The sequence below is a fragment of the Spermophilus citellus genome (genome assembly GCF_964194105.1).
Source record: "Spermophilus citellus genome assembly, chromosome: 8".
NCBI lineage: Eukaryota > Metazoa > Chordata > Mammalia > Rodentia > Sciuridae > Spermophilus > Spermophilus citellus.
Genome location: NC_138189.1, coordinates 134,923,339 through 134,950,660, shown reverse-complemented (window position 1 = coordinate 134,950,660; position 27,322 = coordinate 134,923,339). Strand labels below are relative to the sequence as shown.

The 27,322-nt window shown below is 35.1% G+C and overlaps 2 protein-coding genes across 8 annotated transcripts in view; one reads left to right on the top strand and one right to left on the bottom strand.

Moving 5' to 3' along the window:
• The window catches only part of ANAPC10 (anaphase promoting complex subunit 10), an 87,652-nt gene extending 76,766 nt beyond the window's left edge, over nt 1–10,886 (bottom strand). For 4 of the 5 annotated variants that reach the window (XM_081304005.1, XM_081304009.1, XM_081304008.1 and 1 more), the window contains exons 1-2: nt 10,027–10,160; nt 8,930–9,057 (exon numbers count right to left, since the gene is read on the bottom strand). In XM_081304005.1, the coding sequence (XP_081160131.1) occupies nt 8,930–9,044 (115 nt within the window). In that variant the 5' untranslated portion in view covers nt 9,045–9,057; nt 10,027–10,160. Of the gene's footprint in view, nt 1–8,929; nt 9,058–10,026; nt 10,161–10,406 lie in introns of those variants that run through there. The other variant, XM_081304006.1, reaches the window with a different exon arrangement.
• Nucleotides 10,225–27,322, top strand: part of ABCE1 (ATP binding cassette subfamily E member 1) — a 29,860-nt gene continuing 12,762 nt past the window's right edge. For 2 of the 3 annotated variants that reach the window (XM_081304003.1, XM_081304002.1), the window contains exons 1-10: nt 10,225–10,372; nt 16,514–16,647; nt 18,013–18,098; nt 19,708–19,805; nt 20,847–20,964; nt 21,341–21,478; nt 21,622–21,691; nt 21,921–22,017; nt 22,862–22,951; nt 27,098–27,219. In XM_081304003.1, the coding sequence (XP_081160129.1) occupies nt 16,545–16,647; nt 18,013–18,098; nt 19,708–19,805; nt 20,847–20,964; nt 21,341–21,478; nt 21,622–21,691; nt 21,921–22,017; nt 22,862–22,951; nt 27,098–27,219 (922 nt within the window). In that variant the 5' untranslated portion in view covers nt 10,225–10,372; nt 16,514–16,544. Of the gene's footprint in view, nt 10,373–12,492; nt 12,641–16,513; nt 16,648–18,012; nt 18,099–19,707; nt 19,806–20,846; nt 20,965–21,340; nt 21,479–21,621; nt 21,692–21,920; nt 22,018–22,861; nt 22,952–27,097; nt 27,220–27,322 lie in introns of all 3 variants that reach the window. The other variant, XM_081304004.1, reaches the window with a different exon arrangement.

Here is a 27,322-nt window from a genome sequence, read left to right as displayed (position 1 = left end):
GGCTTCTGCCATGATTTGGATGTGGTTTCCCCAAAAAGTTGCTGGAGGCTTGGTCTATAGTATGACAATGTTGAAGTGTTGGAACCTTTAAGAGGCTGCGCCTAGTGAAAGGCAGTTAGGTCTCTGGGTGTACCATCCTCAGAAGGTACTGGTGTTCAACACTTGGAGTGAGTTAGCTCTTGCAAGAGTGGATTATTACAAAGCGAGACCAGTCTCTGTATTTGGCCACTTCTGCATGTGACCATTTCCCTTTCTGCTTCTCATTCTGCTGTGACATAGCTAGGGGTGGTGGGGGACTAGAGGCCAAACAGAAAAAGCCACTTGATCTTATAATGTCAACCTCCAAAACCATGAAATAAAACTCTTTACTTCATAAGGTATTCAGTCTAGGTAATTTTTTATAGCGACAGAAAATGAACAGCTTCTTTCCATAATCTACAACTTTCCTGGTTTTCCTCCTAGCCCTCATGCACTTCTCTTAAGTATTCTCTGTTGGTTCTTACATTGCTCTGTTAAATCTCTACAATATGAAGTGCCCCAAATCTTTATTCTTTTTACTAAATACTTTTACTAAATACTAAATATTCTTTTACTAAATACTTTTATTCTTTTTATTAAATACATTCTCTCCCTAGGTGAGTTGATAATCTAGTTCCCCAACTTAGTACACTATCAGCCATAAATTTATATCCCCAGCCCACAGATTTCACCAGAAGTCCCAACTTCTATAGCCAATTGACTACTAAAAACCACCACTAGAATCCTGATAAGACATTTCAAAATTAACATCCAAATCACTTATTTTTTAACTCAAAATTCTATTTACTCCCTCTTCCCTTTGCTCTTTCTCAACCTAGCAAACATAATGTGTTGTTCTGCAGACATCTAGGAGTCATTCTTAAATTTCTCCTTCCCTTCAGTAAGTCATGATATACCATCTTTAAAAAGCCTCATTCTGTCTATACCAACATCTACTAGTCTAGTCCAAATCAATATTATCTCTGACATAAATTACTGAAATTGCCTTTCTTCCACTTGTTTTTCTGTACCTCCAATACCAACAATTATCCACAGTGGTCATAATGATCCTTTTAAAAATTCTATATCAGATTATCCTGGTCTCCTCCAGTGGTTCCTCTTAGTATTTAAAATGTGAAGTCTTTCTTGTTGCCCACAAAAGTTCTTATTATCTGGCCCTGTTTAATTATGTCTCTGATGCCACCTTCTACCATATCTCCTCCTTACTCACTACTTCAAGTCATACTAGCCTTCTCCTTGAACCTCAAATATGTTTAGCCATTTAGTTTAGAGCCTTTGAATTAGCTGTTCCCAGTGTCAGAAAGCTTCTCTGAATTCTTTGCACAATGTGTTTTTCTAAACATTTATATCTCAATGCAAATTTCACTATTATGAGAAGCCTTCCTTGATCACACAATCTAAAGTAGCTTCCCACTCTTATAAAAGTCATTTTCTATTATTTTGCTATTTTACTTTCTCTAAAGCATATATTTTCTATTATTTTGCTATTTTACTTTCTCTAAAGCATATATTATATTTCAAATCAGAAAGACAACAACTGTCAGTTATAGCATGAACTTAAATCAAAATTTAGTGAGTTTATGGGCTGAGGATGTAGCTCAGTGATAAACACATGCCTAGCATGAGTGAGGCCCTCGGTTCAATCCCCAGTACTGCAAAAAATTTAGTGAGTTTTTTTTTTTTTTAAACAGAACTTAGACCATCCCACTACGTCTCTCAAAATAAACTCATAAAAGCAATTTCTTCATAGACAATATGGATTAAATAAAATACATGTTCACAAAATACAGCCTCACTGAAACCCTTATTTTATATCAAATAAAGATAAACTTAGAAATGTATCTAATTTCCCCCTAATTTTATTTTTCAACATGGCATGAATCTGGTACTTATGAAATGAAATAATTAAATTATTTATAGTCCTATTATAATACTAGCAATAACCTCATAAATTTAACCTTTAGTTTTTCCAGTCTATTGGGCAGAGACTGACAAATGTGCTGAACTGTGGGATTCTTTTGTGCTGTGTGTACAACTAGACTGAATCTACTAATACATTCCAACTTTAATCCAAGTGAAAGATTGAACCAGTATTTCTAAAGATACAATTTTGTCAGGCTATGTGCTACTTACCATTCTGTAGCTGACAAGTATAGTTATATCTTTTAAAGATTGATATTATCATCTTGAAAATGTATTAAAATTTTCCCTTACATGACTTTTTGACTGAATTTTACATGTCTTCTGATTTTTTTAATCTTTATTCTTGTCCTACTTCAATCTATTTTCTATTCATTTTAAATGTGAACAATCTCTGATTCTTTTGCTCTGCAGTTAAAATTTTTCAATAGCTCATATTATCTAAACAATAAAGTATCAACTGTTTTGAAAAGCCCTCTATAGTTAATCCTCTATCTACCTAGCTTTACATACACCATTTCCCTAGAATCTGGTCTTTTTTTTTTAATCTGGTCTTAATGACTAGAAAAAGACAATACTTTTAGCCATGTTTTTGTCTAACCTGCACATCTTTTTGCACATAATTCTATTCCCCTTGCTCTTATGTCCTTGTTTAGAAACATCTTACTCTTGCTCTATCAGATAAAACTAACAATATCTCCATGAAGACTTTCCTGGTAAAGAGAAAGCAAACCACAGAATGGTAGATTTAAATCTAATAACATCAATAGAAACAGTAATTGTAAATAGTCTAAACACTCCCAATTTAAAAACCAAACAGCAAGATCCAACAATATGCCATCCATAAGAAACCTACTTCAAATATAAACATATTAGTAATGTAAAAGTAAAAAGAACTTCCAGTTTCCAATCTGAAACGTAAAAAATTTGAAAGTTGTTACTACCATTCTTCACAACAAGAAAAAAGGCTGAACAAACTAAAAATCAATCATTTTTCTTAGGTACAACAAAGAATGAGGTCGCAGCACAAAGGAAACCCAGAAAACTAGAGGAAGAAAATACAGAGAATCACAGCTTTCCAGGAGTAGAAATGACCATGGGAGTCAATAACTGGAAGGAAACTTAGAGAGTAATTGACTAAATAAAGAGAATGAATGTCAATTAGCTTGAGTGAGAAAAGATCATGAAAAGCAGTTCATGAAAATCCAGCCTATGGAAAGGCTCTGCACTTTGATGAGTTTTATCTCTAGGAACTCTATCAGGTTCTCTGGGTTTAAAAATGGAGAAAGTCCCCAGTGCTTTCTGCAGAAGAGGGAAGAAAGCAATCATTTTGAAATACACCAGAACATTTTCTTCTCCTGAGGACAGAAAAAAAACAAAAACAAACAAACAAAAAGACTCCCAAGGAAAACTATTTTAACAGAACCTAACTAAAGGGAAATATCCAACTCTAGGGGCTGGGGTTGTTGCACAGTGGTAGAGCACTTGGCTAGCATGTGTGAGGCACTGGGTTCAATTCTTAGCACCACATATAAATAAATAAATAAATAATAAAGTTCCATCAACAACTGAAAAATATTTTTTAAAAAAATAATCCAACTCTAGCTTCCTCTAGCCTTCTTATCTCATCTAAAGGGGCAAAAAACTGAGAAGACTTGTAAATGTCAGAGCCAGGGACACAGGCCCCCAAAAAGACTTGAGACCCAGTTATAAGATTATAAAACACTTCTGATCCCCGAACAATTGACCACAACAGCAAAAGGCTCTATTGTTATCAGGAGATTAAAATTAAAAGAAATATAGACTCAGATTCCATTTACAAAGAAATTTCTAAGGAAACCCAAATAATAGGGGAGACAAAAACAAGGACACTACAGGAATTCTAGCTTCTAACCCCTTAGTCACAGCAATTATAAAAAGCATTAATATGTGTAGTTGAATATCAGAAGGAAAACAACAAGAAAAAGGAACACAAGAAATATTTAAAGTAAAAATGGCTGGGAATTTTCCAAAAATCAATGAAAGACACAGATCTAGGAACTCAGAGAACATCAAGAATGATAAACACCAAAACAGCTGCACCTAGCCATATCATATCAAACTAAAGAAAACCAGGGGCTGGGGATATGGCTCAAGCGGTAGCGCGCTCGCCTCGCATGCGTGCGGCCCGGGTTCGATCCTCAGCACCACATACCAACAAAGATGTTGTGTCCGCCAAGAACTAAAAAATAAATATTAAAAATTCTCTCTCTCTCTCTCTCTCCCCTCTCTCATTCTCTCTTTAAAAAAAAAAAAAAAAAAAAAAAAGAAAACCAAAGACAAATAAAATTGAGGAGAGGCTGAGGAAAAGAGCAGAAAAACACTTGACCTACAAAAATAAGAATAAGAATTATATCCAACTGCCAAGATTGATGGCAATAAGCCTGTAGAAGGCTAAGGTAGGAGGATTGCAAGTTGGAGGCCATTCTGGGTAACTAAGCAAGACACTGTTTCAAAATAAAAAATATGAAACAAAGGACTAAGTGGTAGAGCACCCTGAGTTCAATCCTCAGAACTTCATGGTAGGGGAGGGGGATAAAAAATTATGTCAGACTGCTTCTAAGAGAATGGAGTGAAACACTGAGAATGTCAGAAAGAAAAAGAAAAAAAACTCCAATCTAGAATTCTGTATCCAGTGAAATTTTCCCTCAAAATGAAAGATAAAATAGACTTACAGATCCCTGTAATCTGAGACAGAAGGAGGGGGCTTATATAATAATCTGGAGAAAAGTGACTACATTCAAGCTGGAATGTACCTGGTTTATCATGGTTAATAGGCACATTCCTGTTACTAATGGCACCAGAGCCCAAGCTGTAATACTAGGAAACCATGCAGGGAAAACTGATAAAGATTGCTCAGGGGGATTACAATTTAAGATGGCAATAGTCATGTCAAACTGAATCTCTACAGAAGCAGTTATCTGAAGGCTTAACTGAGGATGGAGGATCTGTTCTAGGATGGTTTGCTCATGTAGGTTGAGGACGGTTGTTGACAAGAGGCCTTGCCAAACCAGCCTCTCCATAGGACCATGTTTCCTCAAAAAAAGGCAGCTGAAATCCTTAGCAAGAAAAGTGAAGTAGGACACATCACAATAACACTCCTTAAATTATACTACAGAACTAAAATAACAAAAACAGCATGGTATTGGCACCAAAACTGATATGAAGACCAATGGCACATAGAAGACACAAAGATAATTCCACAAAAACACAATTATCTCAGACTAAACAAAGGCACAATAAACATACATTGGTGAAAAGATAGCTTCTTCAACAAAAGGTGCTCGGAACAATGAAAAACATACATAGCAAACTAAATTAAACCCCTACTTCTCACCCTGCACAAAACTCAAAGTGGATCATGGACCCAGGCATTAGACCAGAGACCCTGTACCTACTAGAAGAAAATGTAGGCCCAAATCTTCATGTCGTTGGCTTAGGAACCAAATTCCTCAACAAGTCTCCAAAGTGCAAGAAAAAAATCAAGAGTCAATAAATGGGATGGTATCAAACAAAAAACCTTCACAGCAAAGGAAATAATCAAGAACATGACCAGAGAGCCTACAGAACAGGAGAAAATCTTTAACACGTACACCTTAGATAGAGCACTAATCTTCAGGATATACAAAGAACTTAAAAAACTTAATACCAAAAAAACAAATAATCCAATCAATAAATGGGCTAAGGAATGAACAGACACTTCACAGAAGAACAAATACAGTCAACAAACATGAAAAAATGTTCAACATCTCTAGCAATTAGAGAAATGCAAATCAAAACTACCTGAGATTTCATCTCACTCCAGTCAAAATGGCAATTATCAAGAATACAAGTGAGGGCTGGGGATGTGGCTCAAGCGGTAGCGCGCTCGTCTGGCATGCGTGCGGCCCGGGTTCGATCCTCAGAACCACATACAAACAAAGATGTTGTGTCTGCCGAAAACTAAGAAATAAATATTTTTTTAAAAAATTAAAAAAAAGAAGAAAAAAAAAGTGACCGTAAATGTTGGTGAGGATGAGGGGAAAAGGTACACTCATACATTGCTGCTGGGACTGCAAATTGGTGAAACCACTCTAGAAAGCAGTATGGACATTCCTCAGAAAACTTGGAATGGAACAACCATTTGACACAGTCATCCCATTCCTAGGTTTATATCCAAAGGACTTAAAATCAGCATACTATAGGATTCAGCCACATCAGCTCAATTCACAATAGCTAAGCTATGGAACCAACCTAGGTGCCTTCAACAGATGAATGGATAAAGAAAATGTGGAACACATACACAATAGAATATTATTCAGCCATAAAGAAGAATGAAATTATGGCATTTGCTGGTAAATGGATGGAACTGGAGACTATCATGCTAAGAGAAATAAGCCAATCCCAAAAATACAAAGGCTGCTCTGATATGTGGATGCTAACACACAATATGATGGGGGCGTATAGAAGTTCATTGGATTAGACAAAGGGAAATGAAGGGAAGGGAATGGGGATGGGAATAGGAAAGAGATTAGAATAAATCGACATAACTTCCCTATGTTCACATATGAATACACAACCAGTGTAACTCTACATCATGTGCAACCACAAGAATAGAAAGTTATACTATATATAACTCTATAGAAGTTGTACTATCTGTACTATAGGTACATACACTCTGTGTATGTATGTCAAAATACAATCTAATTTCATGATATCTAAAAAGAACAAATAAATTGTAACAGGAAAAAAAAAAAGAAAAATGGCAGCTAGTTTGCACCCCATTAACGAGAGATCCAAACAAGAGCTAAGCAGAAGGTATTAATGCTTTTTTAGGACCTAGTCTCAGAAATCACATACTGTCACTTTTGCCATATTCTGCTGGTTCCAGAGACCCTGACTAAATGTGAAAGGGGCCTAGAGAGGACATGATTATCAGAAGGCATCACCAAGGACCATTTTGGAAGCTGGTTCCTTTAAACCTTATCTATTAATTAGTAAGGCAAAATCAAAGGAATCTAAAACAGATCAGAAATTTTTAGGGGCTGAGGTGAGAGGCAGAAGAATGACTACAAAGGTGCTTGAGCAAATTTTTTAGAATGCAGTATATTTGTATAGTGGAATAATAATCATCAATGAAAAGGAATATTATGGTTTGGATATATGGTATATCCCAAAAGCAAACGTGTGAAATAATGCAATAAGTTCAGAGGTGAAATGATTAAATTATGAAAGGTCTAACCTGATCAGTGGATTAATCCTCTAATGGATTAATAGGGTGGAAACTATAGGCAGGTAAGATGTGACTGGAGGAGGTAGGTCATTTGGGGGTGTGCCTTTGAGATTTATATTTTGTTCCTGGTAAGCACGGCTCTCTCTACTTCCTGTTGCCATGTTCTGAGCTGCATGACTCCACCACACACGTCTGCCCTGATGTTCTGCCTCACTTGTGGCCCAGAGTTAAAGAGTCAGCAGTCTATAAACTGAGATCTCTGAAGCTATGAGCACCAAATAAATAAATATTGCCTCCTCTATGCCATTCTTGTCAGTTCTTTGGGTCACAGCAAAAAACAAACAAAAAAAAACTGACTAAAACAAGGCACAAACTACTGTTATACGCAACAGCAAAACTCACAATGGCATTATGTTAAGTGAAAAAAGCCAGACCCAAAGGCTATATAATATATGGTTATATTCATAATGGCATTTTGGAAAGGGCAAAATCAAAGGAATCCAAAACAGGTCAGAATTTTCAGGAGCTAAGGTGAGAGGCAGAAGAATGACTACAAAAGGGGCTTGAGGAAACCTTTAGAATGTCAAAAATGTTCTATATTTGACTGTCATGACACATATTTTTGTTAAAATTCAGAGACCTATACACCTAAAAGGGGTGAATTTTACTTTATGTAAATTATACCTCAATAAACTACTCATAAAAAGAGAAGAGAACCTCAAGGGCAGAGACGCTTGCATGAGAGGATGGATACAGAAGTCTTATTAGTGTGTAAGTAATAAAAATTTCTGAAAGGAATAGCTACCAAACTAATAGATTGTGTGTGTGTGTGTGTGTGCGCGCGCGCATACGTGTGTTCATGTATACAGATATTTTGTGTGTGGAGAGGGGTACTAGGGATTAATCCAGGGGAACTTGACAACTAAACCACTTTTTATTTTTTGAGACACAGTCTCACTAAATTGCCAAGGCTGGTCCTGAACTTGTGATCCTCCTGTCTCAGCCTCCCAGGTAGATGGGATTATAGGTATGTATCAGTATATCTTGTTTAAAAAATTATAATTTAAGTTCCTCGACTTAAAGAAATTTCTCTTATCTTGAATCTGCAGATTGAAAATACCTATCCAATTGTTGGTTAGATAGATGAGGGAAGATAAATACATAGCCTGCCCTGCCACATTCTGGCAAGTGTTGAATTACAAGAATAAAGAGAAAAATCTTAGATGCTTCCAGAAAAAAAAAAGTTACTTAGAAAACAGGAGACAGTTATAAGTCTTATTACCTGCAATATGGCAAAAGAGGATAAGAAAATAGCATTAACACATTAAGAGAAAAGAATTGCTACCCAAGACGTCCATCCAAACCCAGGCTAAAAGAAATTCTTAAAGGTATGTAATCACTCCAAAACTGTGTCACTCATTTAGCCTATCTAGGAGAACTGCATCTATCTATCTAGGAGAACTGCAAACAAAAAATGTTAAGTAAATAACAATGAAATCATAGCAGAGATGGAGAGGATAAAGAAGAGACCTTATGACCTCTAGTTAAATACATAGTTAAGTACATAGGACTAAAAGCAGATGAACAAAAATATGTAATAAAACTCAATCATTAGAATTTTTAAAAAGCATCTAAACAAAAAGAATAATCAACTTAATCCAGTGTACAATGATATTATTGTAAGTTAACTATTGTCAACAGCTTTTGGTTTTATTTTACCTGGTTTGCAAGATGAGAGTGACCAAACAGCTTGTGACCCAATTTCCCTTACTGTTCCAGTCCTTTCCAGCTGCTTAGGATCTGCACCAGGAGGTGTTTTGTTTGGTGTGGTCATGTTTTTAAATATTCTATGTAGAAACAAAGAATACACACATTATACCAGGACCTGAGCATCTTTCTGAAAAAGGTAAAAATTAAAATTTAATAGCAAAATTAATCACTCAAATACCCCTTCATCTTTCATATCTTTTGTTAATCTTAGCAAATCTATACAAATGTGAAAAAATACTTCTTGGACATTGAAGAGTACATAAAACTGCTCTGGCTGTGCAGTTACTGCTACTGAACATTATTATGAACGCTAAACAAGTCCAAAAAATCTTTACCATCTCCCTTTAGATCTTAAGTTGTTCCAATACAGCCACACATTAATAATTACTCATTAAATCATGGCAAGAGGCCGAAGGCGGCAGGGGTACAGTACTTGCCTAGCATGCACAATGCTCTGGATTCAGTACCCAACACCACAAAATAATGACAGTGGAGGCCGTAGGCGGCAGAAACAATGGACTGTAAACTAAGGCCTGAGACTTAAAAACTCAATGAGTAATGTATTGAACGAATAAATGGTTGAATAAGTTCATTCATAAGCTAAACCTGTAGCCATCACTACAAGCTGAATGGCCACCATCTTAATAAAAGAGAAAGAAGGGAAAAATAAGAAAAGAAAGAAAAGGAAAAAAGAAAAAAAATTAAAAGCCCATTTGTACATTGGGACAGAACTGAGTTGGATGGACGCCACCAAGTGGCTAAAACACAGAGCTCGGAGAAGACTAGGTCTCTGCCCTGGAAGAACCTAGCACACAATTCAGAGGAAGCTGGAGCCAAGACAAGAACACCATCGCGAGAGCCCTGGGGACTAGCCTATAGGACCTGCTTGACACTTCTGGTGTACCAGAATGACAGAATGACGAGGGCTCCTGCACACCTGGCCCACCAGCCTGGAGGAGACCGCGAATTAAACACTGAGATTGAGGAGGACGCATCTGCTAACGCCAGGACCGTTCTCTACGCTGGGGAAAAGCCCACGCACTTACAGCTTCCAGACTTGGTTTGCCACAACTGAGGCTCTCAGGGCCGGCAAGAGACCCACGCCACTCCCACTCCACTTCTACAGACAGCCTGGCTTCTCCAACGACGACTTAGGACGGGGGGTCGCAGCCCTATGACATCACTTACCGTCATCTCTCCTAACCCACCTCCAGGGCTCCGCCCCGCGCTCCGTCGCGCACGCGTACTACGTCCTTATGGCTTACGCGAGGCGGCGGCTAGGCACCGCCATTTTGGCCGATGGCCGCAGGAACACGCTGTCTGGCTGAGACGTGAAGGCAAAAGCTGTCTTGGCCTGTGCACTCCCCACCACAAGGGGATCGCTTTCTCCAGGTACGTGAGTAGGTGGGAGGGGTTTGGCCTTTACCTGACTTCTGCCTCTTAGGAAAGACGCGACGTTCCGAGAGCCTGTGTTTAGGCCTTGGGTGACGGCTGGGGACAGCAGCAGCGCGTGGCTGCCGCGGGACAGCTGGAACTGCCTGAGCGCGGGTGGCGCCGGTAGCCGGGGGCGCGGAGCACTTCCGCTCCAGTAGTCCTGGCTCTCTGTTGCTCTTGTCCACCCCAGCCAGCGGCTTGGAGAGTGGTCCTTCATGCCGTCGCCTCGGAGATCCAACCTCCGCCGCCTCCGCTCGCTCTTTTCCCTGCTCCTACCCTGCAGCTGACCCTTCTGGAGAGGAAGGCACCTTCAGAACTTGCAGTATCCCCTCACAGTAAAACGGCTGTATCATCACATATGACATTTGGCTGTGGGAAGCTGTGTCTTTCTTTCTGCCGTTTGATGATTGTGGAATGAGTCATGGCATCTTGCCGCCATGAAGTCGAATACTAGGTCCACTCCCAGCTTCCCAGAAATTATGGACTAACGTCGCTCCGCTTTTATCATAGAGCGACGTATACTAGACTATGATTGGGGTTATCTCATGTAATTTCCCAGTTGAAGGCCTATAGTTTGGGGGGGGGGAGGTACTTTCCCCCTTGGTGGCTTATCCGTTTTTCACTTTTTCATATCTTAAATTCCTTGAGTTCAAGGATGGTACTCAATACGTATTTGCTGGAATGAATGATGGCCAAATTCCCACAACCCATGAACTACATAATTATTTTTTTTCCTTTTTCTAAGTGGCAAAATCGATGACTAAGGAATAACTGTCAAAACAACTTTTTGTTGCTTTTACCCTGTCTTCCAAGGGACTGCTAAATAGACAGTTATGGTAGTGGCATGTACCTTGCAATCATTTGTCCTGTATGCTGAGAATATTCATTCAGTACCAAATACCTGTCAATGCTTTCGGTATAACAAAAGGTTTTTATCTGTAGTTGAACCAAAAGGTTTTTGTGGGTCATTTTTTAATTAAAAACTTGGTTCTCTCATACTTCAAAAAGAATTCTTATAAGTATTTTATATAACTAATAGTCTACAGTAAGCATCGGTTAGAATATTGCACATGAACTCAACCATCATAAGTTAACAACAATCTTTTAAATGCTTTCAAACAGCATTATAATGATTTTGATTTTGGACTGCAAATGCCTCACTCTTTTTTTTCCTCCTTATTGGAAGAATGACAGCAAGGTCACCTTTTTGAGCACCTATTTTGAACAGTCTGTCTTCATTCAGATTTGAAATATATTTTAAAATCCCTTTTTATTCTCCTCAGTCATATACTAATCTTCCCCACCAAACTTTACTCTGCCAGATCTTTCCTACTGAAAAAGAACATAGGGAATTCCTTTTCCCTAAGTCTTGAAAGTAACAGAAAAATTGACCTAATAGTGTTCACATAGTTGATTAACAATTGTGAAAATGTTTTTCTTAAGTGCATTATAACTTATCTCTATTTTTATACAAATCCATCTATTCCCTACCTCTGACATGTTTATATTCTTCTGTAAGCATGTCTTTTGGTTTTCAAAAATAGTTTGAAAAATTAAATGAAACATTTTAATACCTTAATAAAAATAAAATTGGAGCAATTTTATGATAAAAGATTTATCCCCTGGGGGTGAATTTATTCACCAGCTAATTTGTAGAAAGGCATTCAGTATTTAAATTGGAACGCATGATGTCCAGTTTTATTTTAATAGCTTACTAAAAAATCTTTAGTTCTTAAGAATTTGTCATTTTTCAGAATAATGGGGTTTTTGTAGTTGAATTACTACCGCTTTTATCATAGAATTAGTCATTTAATTTCTTCTAACCTTTCAGGGCCTGGGTGGGTTTTTAGACTAGTGAACTGGTTGGCTAGCATAGCTGTGTTTATTATATGCCTACTTAGTTTTGGGGGGGGGAGGTTCTTTTTTTCTCAGTATATAGTTTAGTGAACAACTGTCACCATAAAATATTGGTAGCATGCAGGATTTTGGAAGTTGTTATAACCTAGAAGAAAATCACTGTCTTTAAATTAATTTTCTCATTCATTCAACAGAAATGTTTGAATTTCTATTTTGTGTAGGCACTGGTCCAGTCACTGGAACAAACAAAAATCCCTTTCCTCTTGATGATGGAGTACATTCTATTTGGAGAGGAGAAAAATGCATGTGGAGAGAGAGGGAGAATATAGAGAGAACCACATGTGCATTTATACAATACATATACACTAGGTAAGATAGCATGTCATATAATAGAGCTAAGGAGAAGAAAAAAATAAAACAAAAAGAGGGTTAAAAAGGCAGCTAGGTGGCCTGGAGTGGTGATGCATGCCTGTAATCCTAGCAGCTCTGGAAGCTGAGGCAGGAGGATCACAAGTTCAAAGCCAGCCTAGGAACTTAGTGAGGCCCCAATTAACTAGTGAGATTCTGTCTCAAAATTTAAAAAGGGCTGGGGATGTGGCTCAGTGGTTAAGTGCTTCTTTGTTCAATACCCAGTACCCAAAAAAATACCAGAAGGCAGCTGGGTATATTTTTTGGAGATGTCCTAAGAAACAGTAAAGACTTGAGAACTGAGCTATGTAGCTCTCTAGGGATAAGAGCTTTACAGGCAGAAGGAACAAAGTGCCAAGACCCTACAGCAAGAACATGTCTGTGTGCTAGGGACAATAAGGAGCCAATATGGCTGGAACCCATTGAACAAGAGCTAGAACAGTTGAAGATCAGAAAGTTCACAGAAGCTGATAAGCATCTTGATGATTATTTTAAGGACTTCACTTTTATTCAGGCTGAGAAGGGAAGCCACTGAACCATTTTTAAGTAGAGGAGTAATATAATTTGACTTACTCTTTGAAAGGATTACTCTGGTTCCTGAACTGAGAATGAACTGTTGAGGGTTAGAGTAGGAGGAAAAGGTGAAAGGAAGGAGGTCTGGTCAGAAGCTATTTGAGTAATGCAGGTAAGAGATGGTGTTGATGGCTTATAAAAATTGTGAGAAGTGGCCAGATCTGGATATATTTTAAAGGTAAATTCAATAGGGTTAGTTTTTGTTGCATAGAAAACAAAGATGACAAGGGATTTTGACCTGAGTAAATGGGAGATAAGTTACCATTTATCAGAATAGTAAGGCTGCTAAAAAAGAGGATTTTAGTGAGGATTGCGGTAGCTCAGTTGGGGAGATGCTGCTGGATCTCCCAACTGAGGAGGAGGTCTTGTAATCAGGTAGACATTCAAGTTTTGGGTTTGGGGAAGATATCCTGACTAGAAATAGAAATTTAGGATAAAAGTGGGATTTTAAAACATGAGACAAGAATAGAACATCTTGGGGAATGAATATAGATAGAAATGAGTCTTAGAACACTCTCAACATTTAGAGACCTTAAGGAAAAGGAAGGGGGTTACCAGGAAAATAATAGACCCAGATTAGTATTGTATTTTACAACCACATCAAGAAGTGTTCAATCTAGTAAGAAAAAGTCATAATTTATGTCAGATGCAATATTTTGGTCAGATCAGTTAAGGTTTGATAATTAACCATTTGATTTAGCCATGTGAACAAAGATGGCATGATAAGTTGCTTAATGAAGCAGTGGGCTCTAAAGCCTGGAGTGGATTCCAGAGAAGAACGCATGAAGAGAAGTTTAAGATATTGAGTATAGGCAGTTCTTTCAGGTAACCTTAAAGAAGGAGAGGTAAAATAATAGGAGATGATGGTAACAAGATAACAGAATGCTGCAGTGTTGATGAGCATGAGCCAGTAAAGAAAATAACTGATGTGAAAGACAGGAGGGAGAATTTAATGAACATTCTTTTGGGGGACTGTATTCTGTGTGCAAATAGACTTAGCTAGGGAAATAACATACAATTGGTCCTCCATGTCTGATGGTTCTGTGTCTGCAGATTCTGTATTCAACCAAAAATATTGAAAAAATTTTTAATTACATCTGTACTGGATATTTGCAGTCTTTTTTCTTGTCATTGTTCCCTAAACAGAAAAAATTATAACAACAATTTACATAGCATTTACATTGTATTAGGTATTTTAAGTCATCCAGAGAGGATTTGTAATATACAAGAGGATGTACACAGGTTATATACAAATAGTACACGCCTTTATATAAGGACTTGCACTTTATCTGGTTTTGCTGTACACTAGGGCAAGGAAAACCTGAAAGCAGTCCTCCATGGATAATGAGGGACCAGTATAGTGTGATTGCTCGTTAATGGCATGAGGGTCCATTTGAGATGATGAATTTAAAGGGAAGCCAGTCAGCAGACTTTTTTTTTTTTTCCTCCCCATTTCTGGCTCCATGCACATGAAGAAATGGATTTAACCAAGATTGTGGTTGAGGGTATAAATGATTGACAGTGTAATTTTAGCTAAGTTTGAAGGGAAATAAAGATAACTGTGGTGAAGTGGGAATGTGGCAGATCAAGAGATACTATGTTTGGAGGAGAGAGGAATCAAAGAGTTGTTGGATTGTTATGTATTAGATGGGTGAACTATAGGAGTGGTGGTTGGAGAATGAGGTGTTTGAAATTGAGGTTATGGATGGATTGTAGTTACTTGTAATGATGAGGTCCAGGGAATAATGAGTGGCTGTGGTAAGGTAGAAGACATTATTGGAAGAGAGGAGTTAACAACTGAGATGATATGCAATTAATAGAATGTCATCTATGAGCAAATGAAAATAAAAAACTGTGTCAGGAGTTGTAAAAGAATGAAAGTTAGCCAAGGGCTAAAGTCTTCAAAGGATGAAAAGAATTTGAAGGTCTGATTGTCATTAATGACTTAAAAAAAAGCACTTGGATGATTTGAGAGAAAGAGACCATAGTCTGGGAACATTGAAGAACAAGATCTCTTGTTCCTCTCCAAACCTAATCATATTGGTGGGTGTGAGAAAGATTTGAAAGGTGTGCAAAAGGGAAGTAGTCTATGAAAAAAGATCGGGTTAGAGGATCACAGAAAAAGCCAACACAATATCTTTAATGGATAGTCTTTTTTTGCTTCAGGTTTCTTCATTACATATTGGAATAAACTGGAGTATGAAGGTACTTTTTGGAATAATCTATCTTCATCACCATTCTGAGAAAATTAATGTCTGTGCACTAAGCCCAGTACCATAAAAATTTTTTATTAGTGCATTGTAGTTATTATGTATAACTAATGAGGTTTGAAATTGAGGTTATGGGATTCATTCCAGTATTATATAAAAGAATTTTCAGTTCACTTTGATCTTAATGCTCTATAGCTATTACACATGAAGACTTATAAAAGCCTTAAAATAAGCACAGCATATACATATAGTTGATTTCATTGCTATTAGCATAAAGTCCAATATTAGCCATATTGCAAGTTCCCAGTTGATCAGCATGATGATCATGGCCTTAATAACTATATTCCATTTTCATCAATAATATCTATTATAGTCAGTTGGATAAGACATGAAATATTCATGATTGGTTTAGGGTAGGGAAGAGCAGGCATTTTTATCATGTTTATTAGTTCTCATATCTGGTCTTCCCATTTGATTGGTCTCTATTCACACTGGTATCAGTATTAATTACTGAGACCTTGTAATTATTTTTGAAATGGAAGTTTCCCCATTCTTTCTCTTCAGCTTTCAAGACTGTTATCACTTCTTTGTTTTTTTCCATAAGAAGTTTAGATTTGTTTGTCTGGTTGGTTTTGGGATATTTGTTTGATTCATGAGATTGGTTGAAATGTGTAAATATAGGGAGAATACAGATAGCTAGTATTGGCTGTTCTGTATTGTAAAAACTGAGATAGCAGTTTATTTTACTTGGTTAGATCTTGTCATTTAGTGATTTTGAAAGTTCTCATATATTGTTCTAGGTGTTCTCTTTTTTATTGCTATTTTAAGTGCTTTGTGTTTTTCCTTATATAAATCTTCTGATTAAGGTATGTATATAAAATTGGTTTTCACAACTTTACTAGATACTTTTTACTATTTTAAAAAATTATCTTGTGTTTTCCAGTTAATCATATAATGATTTTTTGTGTCCTCCTGTCTACTTTTTATGCCCATGAATATTCTTACCTAAATGTGTTGAATTTGCCATAATTTTGTTAATTTTTTTTAACAGAAGAGCTGGATATTCTTACTTTGTTACAATTATGGCAGACAAATTAACAAGAATTGCTATTGTTAACCATGACAAGTGTAAACCTAAGAAATGTCGACAGGAGTGCAAAAAAAGTTGTCCTGTGGTTCGAATGGGTAAGTCGGCTGGATCACTTATGGATTAAAAAAAGGTCCTGAAAGAAAATAAACTGGTTTGATGGTTTTTTTAATGGGCTTTAGCATATCCTTTGTTACCCCCACTAGTTTCTTTAAACTATAAAGATGAGATTCATAGTTTGTTCTAAATGTCTTTTATTGCTTATGAATAAATGACCCTGTTTAAAAAAAAATAGCCGTTTGTTTACTAAATGTGAAGTAAAACCAGAGATTACTGCAATTTTTACTCTTCTACAAAATTCTGTAATTTTAAGTCGTGAGGATTACCAAAAACTTTCTTTCTATTTTACTGTATTCTCATCTTTAAAAAACAAACAAAAATAATAGCAATGACTATTTATAAAGTTTTGCTGTATATCAAGATTAAATAAATTTAACAATTCAAAGCTCACAAATTGTTGGTAGTCTTTAGAAAGGATATATTATGTGATCGCTACTTTGTACTAGTGAAGTCAAGACTTACTGAATCTTAAAGAGAAAATTTAAGCTGTATTCAGTGGCACACACTTATAAACCCACCTCTTCTAGAGGTGGAGTCAGAAGGATCACAAGTTCAAAGCCAGCCTGAGCAACTTAGTGAGACCCTATCTCAAAATAAAAAGAATAAAAAGGAATGTCAAACATCTCAGTGGTGGAGCCTGTGTTCAGTCCCCAATAACAATAAAAGAGAGAAAATTTAGATGTCATCTATTACTATGTTCCATGCATACAAAAATTTCATTGTTAATATCCCCTAATATCGTGTTTAATTTCACCTATGTATTATATATATATTTACCTGTGCATAACTTTTTTGCTTTTAACTGATCTAGTTAACATTTCATCCCTACCTATAGTATCCTTGACTACATAAAAGATTCAGGTCAGGGGGCTGGGTCAGTGGTAAAGCGCTTGCCTAGTATGCATGAGGCACTGAGTTCAATCCCCAGCACCACATAAAAATAAAAACAAAGGAAATAAATGTATTGTGTTCATCTACAACTAAAAGAATATTTTTTAAAAAAAGAAAAGATTCAGGTCAGTCAGCTTAAAAAGGTTCAGGGTTTGTTGTACTTTCGGTAGCATATTTTCTTCCCCAGTAGTAAATAAAACAAAATATATTAGAGTCATCTCCCTAATATCTGACAGGAATATTTGTGTAATTAATAAACTTAGAAATTGAATTTAGAAATTTACCCCCACAGAACACTGATGTAAGACAGAATTTCAAATATATTTCTTTGTGTAGTCTTTGTTTTTGAAATTTGCTTCTCTATGGAAATTTGGAACCAAAATTGCCTAAGTAAAGATGATCAGAAAATCATAGAACATAAGGGAAAATGACTTACTTTTTTTCTTTACCAGGAAAATTATGCATAGAGGTTACTCCCCAGAGCAAAATAGCATGGATTTCTGAAACTCTTTGTATTGGTTGTGGTATTTGTATTAAGGTAAGTGATAGTATTTTATTTAGTGTATCGCATCTTTAGCCCTAAAGTGAACTATGAAAATTCTGACTACTTTATAACCACTTCTAAAGAGCCAAAAGAATAAAAAATATTAATTTAGGAATGTAGTATTCTTATCACTGGGGATATCGCTTTTTAAAATTGATGTTTTAAAGTACTGTTTTGAAAGATTCTCCTTGCCCCACATAACTTTGTAAAGCCATTTCCAACCCAAGTTTGTGTCTCTTTATTTGCCTTTTTATGAAATGTACTTTATCCAGCGTATCTTTGCTAGACTCTTTTGGAAATATAAAAAACAAGTCTGTATTAATGTTAAATTCACCACTTTTAAGTAGAAATACACACAGCCAAAATTTTTAAATTTAATCCTTAAGTGCTGCTTCTACTGTATTTGACACACACTTCTGTGGGGTTTACCCAGTTGTGTAATTTTTTAAAAGCTCAACTAGTGTTTGTTGCATTGAATAATTTAATTAAACTTTTGATTCTGAATAGTGAATTTCCATATTTAGTTCATAAAAGTAAGGTAGGAGTCAGTGTATAAAGTCTTAATTTAGATATTTTTATTTATAGGTAATACAAAAAGAAACTTCACCAGAGTGTGGATACCACCCTATAAATTGTTCAAATAAATCATAGGTATATTTTACTTTGGTTTCTGAAGCCTCAGTTAAGTATCCAGAAAACTTTCCTAGATACCTGTAAACATTTTCTCTTGTTTTGCAGGAAACATTCCCCTTAGCATATATTTACTAGTCTTTTTATTAAAGATATGTGCCTGTGCCCAAGGTGCTGGGAGTCTATTTTGAACAATATAGTATCGTCTGTTCTATTGTTTTTTGTTTTGTTTCATTTTCTGCTTTAAGAAAATGAGATTTCAAAATTTTGGAAATGGCATTTGAGTGGCTAAAAACATACTAATGAAATGAATCTGTCTGGGGGTAGAAAGATAATATATACTTCTGAACAATAAGATACTAATAATTCACCTTATAAACAATAGTGGTATCTTTCCTTGTAACATTAGAGAAGTTTAAATCATTTGCAACCTTTAAGCATTTTATATGCATTTAGACATTTTATAAATAAAAGTTACTCCACTGGTAGAAAAAAGAATTAAAAGATTTATCTAGAGATGGTGGTTACTTTATTAGAAAACAAATGCTTTTGCGGGGGGGTATGTGCCTCTATTCTGTGAAATTTTTCTGGCCACCTTACCACCTTGTGTATGTGTGTATGCACACATGCACTAAGGATTGAACCTAGGGTTGCTTAACCCTGAACACCCCCAGCCTTTTTTATTTTTTATTTTGAAACAAGCTCTTACTAAGTTGCTTAGGGCCTTGCTGAGTTGCTGAGGCAGGCTTTGAATTTGACATCCTCTTGCCTCAGCCTCCTGAGTAGCTGGGATTCCAGGCATGCACCACTGAGCCAAGCACAACTTAATTTTTAAGCAAATAAGAAAAGGAAATGAAAAAATAAATTCACATTCTTGTAAAATTCCCATCTTTGGAAGACTGCTTATAAAAATAATCCATTTAGTCATGTATTTTTCTACAAATTGATATAAAATTAATTTTTTTTTAACCAGAAATGCCCCTTTGGCGCCTTATCAATTGTCAACTTACCAAGCAACTTGGAAAAAGAAACAACACATCGATATTGTGCCAATGCTTTCAAACTTCACAGGTATATTTCATGTTAGCATTCTTCTTTAACTCAGTCAATTTAAGAATAAAATAACATTTAGAATTTTTAGAGAAATAACAAAATTAGGGGGAAAACTGATATTGACCATCCATCAAAGGGGAAGAGAATATTATAGCATTGTACAAAATTGTATTTTGTATATATGTAGATACATGTGTGTATATGTATGTCAATGGTTCATTCTGGTTAATATTAGAATTAAATCCTGGGACTTTGAAACAACTGCTAATGCCCAGGTTTCCACCTAGTTAAACTACATTATTATCTATTGATGTAGGGACTGACGAAGTCCTAGGTAATTCTGATATACAACCAGGTTGAGAATGACTGTTGTTCATAATAACTTTATCCCCAAAATAACTTCTAAGGGAACTTGCCCTTAGTTTTATTTTTAATCTATTAATCTATCTACAGAGGAAATCACTCTGAACTTAGACATATTAAATTACAAGGTCTATAGTTCTTTGAGGTTTCTGTCTGCTGAACATTAATATTTTGAATCTAGAAATCTAGGCTTTATTAATAAAAAGATATTTCTCAACCTGCCAGCTTTAAGGGGCCAACTGCAGCAGGGAGAATGAAGTGGAATTTTTCTGGTTGATGTGGCACTTCTCTCCTTGTAAGTAATTGGCAGGCCAGAAAAAAATAAAAATGATAGTGTGAGGTTGCACCTGGTATGTAATTTTGTACTGAAGCATTTTGCTATACATTAAAACTGAGCCTTATATGTAAAGAAGAAATTTACTTTAGAATGGACATTGAATAAGAAAAATTCAGAGTAATATTGGTCACAGATGCATTTCTAACAATTAACAGATTAAATTAATCTTTGCTGTTTTATTCCTAATAGCCAATAATATCTGCATAGATACATATTTCTTAGCTTACTAATGGATGTGTGTGGAGTGCAAGTGCATTAAAATACATTGTTGTGATGTTATATAGCTGTTGCTACCTAAGTCTGAAGGTTATTCTGTGGCTTTTTTTTTTTTTTTTTTTTTTTTTTGTATATTACATCAGGTTGCCTATTCCTCGCCCAGGTGAAGTTTTGGGATTAGTTGGAACTAATGGTATTGGAAAGTCGACTGCTTTAAAAATTTTAGCAGGAAAGCAAAAGCCAAACCTTGGAAAATATGATGTAGGTATTTTATAAAAATTACTATCTTTGGATGTTTTTTAAGATTTTGAAGGGAGAAATTTATGTGTGATTTTTTTTTTCCATGTTGTTTTTAAGATTTTTTTGTAGATTTAATGCTGAGAAACTGTGGATGAAGTTTTTTTATTCCTTTTGAATTAAAACCTGATAGTTCTACTTAACTGAGAGTTCTTGGTTTCCTCAACTGAGAGTTCCTAAAATGTTGTGAGTTGGTATGCCTTGATTTAAAATTAAATCTACCTTCAAATTTAAAGTTAGAGTCCTGAAGTATTCGATTTCAGTATATGTTCAATTTTGTATAACATTCATCTTCTTTGAAATTGCATTGTTAACTTAAATTTGATATGTATATTTCTAGGATCCTCCTGACTGGCAGGAGATACTGACATATTTCCGGGGATCTGAATTACAAAATTACTTTACCAAAATTCTAGAAGATGACCTAAAGGCCATTATCAAACCTCAGTATGTAGACCAGATTCCCAAGGCTGCAAAGGTCAGTTGCTTTTCAGGAAGAATTTATATATTATAGTTATTAAGGAGATACAAAAGCTACATCAAAGTAAACTCATTTTATTTTGTAACTCATTTTAATATTGAAGGAAAATAATGGTAACTATTTCTGGTATCTTATGACAGGGGACAGTCGGGTCTATTTTGGACCGAAAGGATGAAACAAAGACACAGGCAATTGTATGTCAACAACTCGGTAAGAGTTTATTTTGTTAATGTGTTTTAAATTCATAGAGGTGTACATCTTTATATTGATTATTGGAATAAATGGGAAAATCTTTAGTAATTGTCATACATATTAATGTTTTATAATTTTCAACTGAAATGTCGTACAAACTCAGAGTCATAACATGCAATATACATTTTGTCCAGAGAGGTAAAATGAAATTGATAAATTGAACACAATGCCTCCATGTTCTTTGTAGATTTAACCCACCTAAAAGAACGAAATGTTGAAGATCTTTCAGGAGGAGAGTTGCAGAGATTTGCTTGTGCTGTCGTTTGCATACAGAAAGCTGATATGTAGGTTTCTTTACAATTTTATAAATATCTTAATCCTTATTTTTGCTCTAATTTGTAATACTGCTAATACAGCAGTGGTTTTGAGAGGAATTAATGGCATCTAAAGCTATACTTCTGAAGTAAGATGTTGAAGCAGTTATGCATCCACTACCAATTTTCCCTGTTATTCCCTGATAAGTAGTTTATGATTTATACATTCCAAGTTTTAAGACTTAAGTTATCCAACCAGCCCAACAAGCTTTTTTAAATACCTCAAGTTAAAAAAAGGTCTTTTTAGACCACTGTAATATGTCAGGGTGGCATGCTAAATGAGGGAGAAAAAGAGAGTGAAAAAGGCAAATTTCCTTCTTAGCTTCTAGTGTCGCTCTTCTCCCAGCTGTTTACTGATCCCATCTTTTTCATGTTTTCACTCTGGTATCTAATACAGGCTGGCTCTTCTCCACAAAGTATTCTGTGAATTCTGTGCAGTGTCCTCCAAAAAACTATTGGCTTTAATGCATTTATACTTCAGCTAAGTAAGAGAAAAGCTCTCCAAACTATTACAGGCCATATATCGGGATATTTTTTTCTTGAGGGTAGAACCAGTTTATAAGTTGGTCTAATCTAGGAGGCTTTCCCCAAATGTGGTATACAGTCCTGCTTTTCATAATCGATTTTTTTCTTCTGTTTCTGATAAGAATACAGAAATTTTTACTGTTATGGGTACATGCTCTTTATTGGTATGAATGAGATTTTGCTTGTAGTTACGTTAGAAGCCATTAGTACTGCTTTAAAATAACATGCAAGGTGGATTGATGCCATGTTTGTCTTTTGAAATTATTTCCTTTTTTTTCCCCCCCCATAGTTTCATGTTTGATGAGCCTTCTAGTTACCTAGATGTCAAGCAGCGTTTAAAGGCTGCTATTACTATCCGATCTTTAATAAATCCAGATAGGTAAGTATAGGTCTGGAATATTCCTCTCTTGTTTTATTTGGGGAGTTTAACAAGATTTCTAAAAATTAACTGCATTATCCATCTACATGTATAGATTCTTAATCTTGGTTATTTAGAGCTACCACTAAAATTTACTTTTCTCTATCTAGAACAAAAGTTCTTAGAGCAAGATTCATATATTCATGTATCTCTGTTTCTAGGAAACCTATGAATTCTCTGAAATTAAATGCAATTTTTCACATAAATATATTCCATTTTAGGAAGTAGATCTTTAGCTTTTGCTAGATTCTCAAATAGAAGTCTCTCATACACTAATATAAGACATAAGAATCACTAGAGTAATTCTGAATATCAGTGTTTAAAATCTTGCTGAGCAAAAAAGAGTTCTTAATCACCTGTTAAGTAATCATACCCCCATGTATTTATAAGGTGCTTTGTTAGTTTTTAAAGCCATTATTTCATTTGCTTATGGTATTCTTGCTAAGATTATTTAGGTACTTCTCATTTTTCAGTTGAAGGAGTTTAAGATCAGAAAAGCTAGTTATGTGTCCTAGATTACTGATTTAGTGTGTGAGAAAGCTGTAATCAAAACACGGGGTAGGGAGAGTGTTTGTTTTCTGTATGGCATTTTTTTATACCATGATACCTCTCTCCTTAATAACTTTTAATAAATGTCCTTTGAAATACATGGTTTATCTTGCAAGGAAAAATAAAAAGAATTTTGAGAATTACAAAGTGGAGAGATGAGGGGATGGCTTTCCAGATGTTGCTGACATCCCTAATAGGCCTTAGGTTTTAACATCCACTGTGGGAAAGAAGCAACACCTTGCATTGGATCATTACACATAATATGTCAGGACTCTGAAAGAACCCCTTAGCAAACAGGCAATTTGGAAACAAATTATAAGCATATGGAAATGTCAAGTAAACACATTGAAAATTTAGGGACAGCTCCCTTTCAAATCTCTGTTTATGAGCCAGTGGTTTACCTGGCTATGGAATTCAATGTATGTGTAACCAGTAGTATCTATAAACCCTTCAGGGTGAGAAAGTAATATTAAAAAAAGGCTCTTGGGATTTTTAGACCTGTAGTAGTAAATAAAAAACTGCTCTGGAGGGATATGCCCTCAAATCTGATTGCACATCATTTTTACATGTAAAGACTATCAAGCATGAGCTCAGATCTAGGGTTATAAATTACAAGAGAAAACTATTTACAAATATAGTTAGAAAATATAATGATAGAAATGCTGAAGTAATTATTAAATAATGTAAAATATTTAAAAGGATCAAAAACCCTTCGAACATGATGCTATAAAAAAGCAATAAGTGTTCAAAATCCTAAGCAAATTTAGAAGTTAAAAGTTAGTGCCATTAAAAATTCCCTAAACACCCAGGCACAGTGATGCACAACCTTGTAATCCCAGCAGATGGGGAGGCTGAGACAGGAGGATCACAGTTCAAAGTCAGCCTCAGCAACTTAGTGAGACCCTCTCTCAAAACATAAAAAAGGCTTGGGATGTGGCTTGATGGTTAAGCACCCCTGGGTTCAATCCCCAGTACCAAAAAAATAAAAAATAAAAAAAAAACCCTAGACAGGTAAATTAGGGCTAGTAGAAAAGAGCATTAGAAACCTTAAAAGTTGAGTTTTTGTGGCATACTACAGAGAGAGAAAGAAATTGAAATATGGAAAGGAGGTTTAGAAACATGGAGAATGAAATAAGAGTAATTGCTGTATCTTAAGAATCTGAAAAATAAAAAAAAATACATAAAAACAAAATGGAATCTGAAAGATAAAGGCATGAAGGGATCATGGCTGATAATTTTTCAGAATTAATAAAAATCTCAGGTTCCTAAATTTAAAGAAAAGTCCTATAGAAGATAAATAATTCACCTAGATACATGAGTGAAATTATGAATATCCATGATAAAAAGTAAAAAGTCTTTCTTGGCCAGATATAAAGTAACTTCTTAACTATTATATAAAGGATAACTTAAGCTGGATACAGTAGCACATGCTTGTTAACCTAGAGACTCAGTAGATTGAGGTAGAAGGATCAAAAGTTAGAGGTCAGTCACCTCAACTTAGCAACCTTGTATCAAAAAATAGAAAGGGTTGGGGGTATACCTCAGTGGTAGAGGCCCCTGGGTAAGACATGAGGTGATTAAACTCATTTGTAAGGAATAAATTTAACATTAAAAGATTAAGAGCTATTCTGTATAGGAAAAATAGATGAAGTAAGTAATAGGTATGGATGGACCTCAGGGAAAAAATTAGTAAGGAAAGTAATAATATGTAAGATATTTTTTCAGTGAGGGACAGGGCAGTAACCTTTAATTATAATAGGAATAATATGTTAAGAAAAATTAGACTAACAATGGAAAAACTTGATTGAGACATTTTCACAAATATACTGATCTCATTTATAGAGTTAAAATAATCTATATGTAGTGATAGTTAATGAGCCATAAGATGCGTATTTTTATACTGAAATTCTCCTGCATGTCATAACATATATTTAGTCTTGAATGCTATAGAAAGATTTTGGAGATCATATCCTTCGAAAAATAGCAAGGAATAAAGAAAGGATGGATTGCAGAAAAAAACAGTGACAGACTGAAGTCGTATTTTGGACTTTTGTCTGCATAAGCTCCATTTGAAAGAGGGGGAGGCAGGAGGTTTGACAAATATATATTCAGATACTTATAATAGGACCTCAGGAGTGGAGAAAACAGTTCATCTATTAGGAAGAGTTTCCCTACAGTGGGTAGGAATTGAGATGGAACTTAAAAGGATCAAGTAGAATTTCAGCAGGTGGAAGATTTTGGCAGGAGACTAAGGAAAAAAACAGCCTTTTGACACACAAAATGAAGAAATGAATTATTCAGCAAAAAAGAACTACGTTTCAGTTTTTTCTATATATAAATGAAGTAAAGAAAGCTAAAGTTTTGGAGGATCTTGAAAGAGTTTAAGGAAATTTCATTTCATGTGGAATTGAGAGCCACATCAGGGGATCTGAAGAAAGTGTGATTTGTTGAAAATACAGTAATAGCGAAAGAAATGTAATGGGAGCCTAAACTAGAATTTAAGAAGAGAAGGAAAAGAACAAAATTATTACACAGCACTTTGGAAAAGAATTCACAGACTTCACAATTTATACAGTGTTTTAATAGGAATAAACAGTTATTTTTCTGTTGTTGGTAGGATAATGATTTCATTAGCCCATTTTGTCCCATTATACAAGAGGTGAAATACCTGTAAAAATTAAATTCAACAACAAAGATATCACTTGTGGTAACATTGAAATAATATTTGAATATTATGTTTGCAGAATTGAAAACTTGAGACTTGTTGGGTTAATACAAAAATGGAGAATTTTTTTTTGCAGGTTGATGCATTAAGTTGGCATTTGAGATGTCTTCAGAACATTTTTAAACATCTTGAACTGTCTTGGAATAGGAATACATAAAAGCAAACTATTTTTTACCTAATAACAATGTTTTTTTATCACCTCAGTCAAATCTTAGTTTCATGTCATATCATATCTCATTCATAAAGTCCCTTAATATACTGGAAACTATTTCCTTTCTGACCTTCATTGGGATTTATTATTTGTCCAGCATATCTTTTTTTATTGTTGTTATTGTTTCATATCCATTTTTTTAATCCATTCTTGTCTTCATAAAAATTCAAAGTTTTGGGGCAAAGGGGTTTGTTCTATCTTTCTCTCTGTATCTTCTGCTACAGCTAGCATGAGGCAGAACAGTTAATCATAGGGCTTAATACTTAAATAGAATAGCATAATATTCAAATAACTTAGACTGCATCTGTATCATTGTAATTGCTTTTACTTTGTAGAGTTTATTAGTATGTGTTTCTTATTACCAAAATATATTTATTTCATCATATCTGTGAACTTTTCATATTAGTTGTTTTCCTTTTAATTTAGGGAAACATTTTTAAATATAGACATTGATAGCCTATGTAAGAAATATTTTATGGCTTTGCTTCATATATTCTTTACATTTAAGTAGTTTAAAATATATCTGGTTTTCTACAATTTGCTGCTATAGTAAAAAGAAATAGAAGTTATCTAATTATGTGTTATGTTAAATTTTAAAATAAAAGTCTGTTTTGATTTTCAGATATATCATTGTGGTGGAGCATGACCTAAGTGTATTAGACTATCTCTCTGACTTCATCTGCTGTTTATATGGTGTACCAAGTGCTTATGGTGTTGTCACTATGCCTTTTAGTGTAAGAGAAGGTAACTTGAAAAAAATGTTTTCACATATGCTGTATTCCTTTCCACTCTGATGCTTAGAAAATGTATTGTTGATATTGACTAGTTTTTTTATTGCTTTACTATT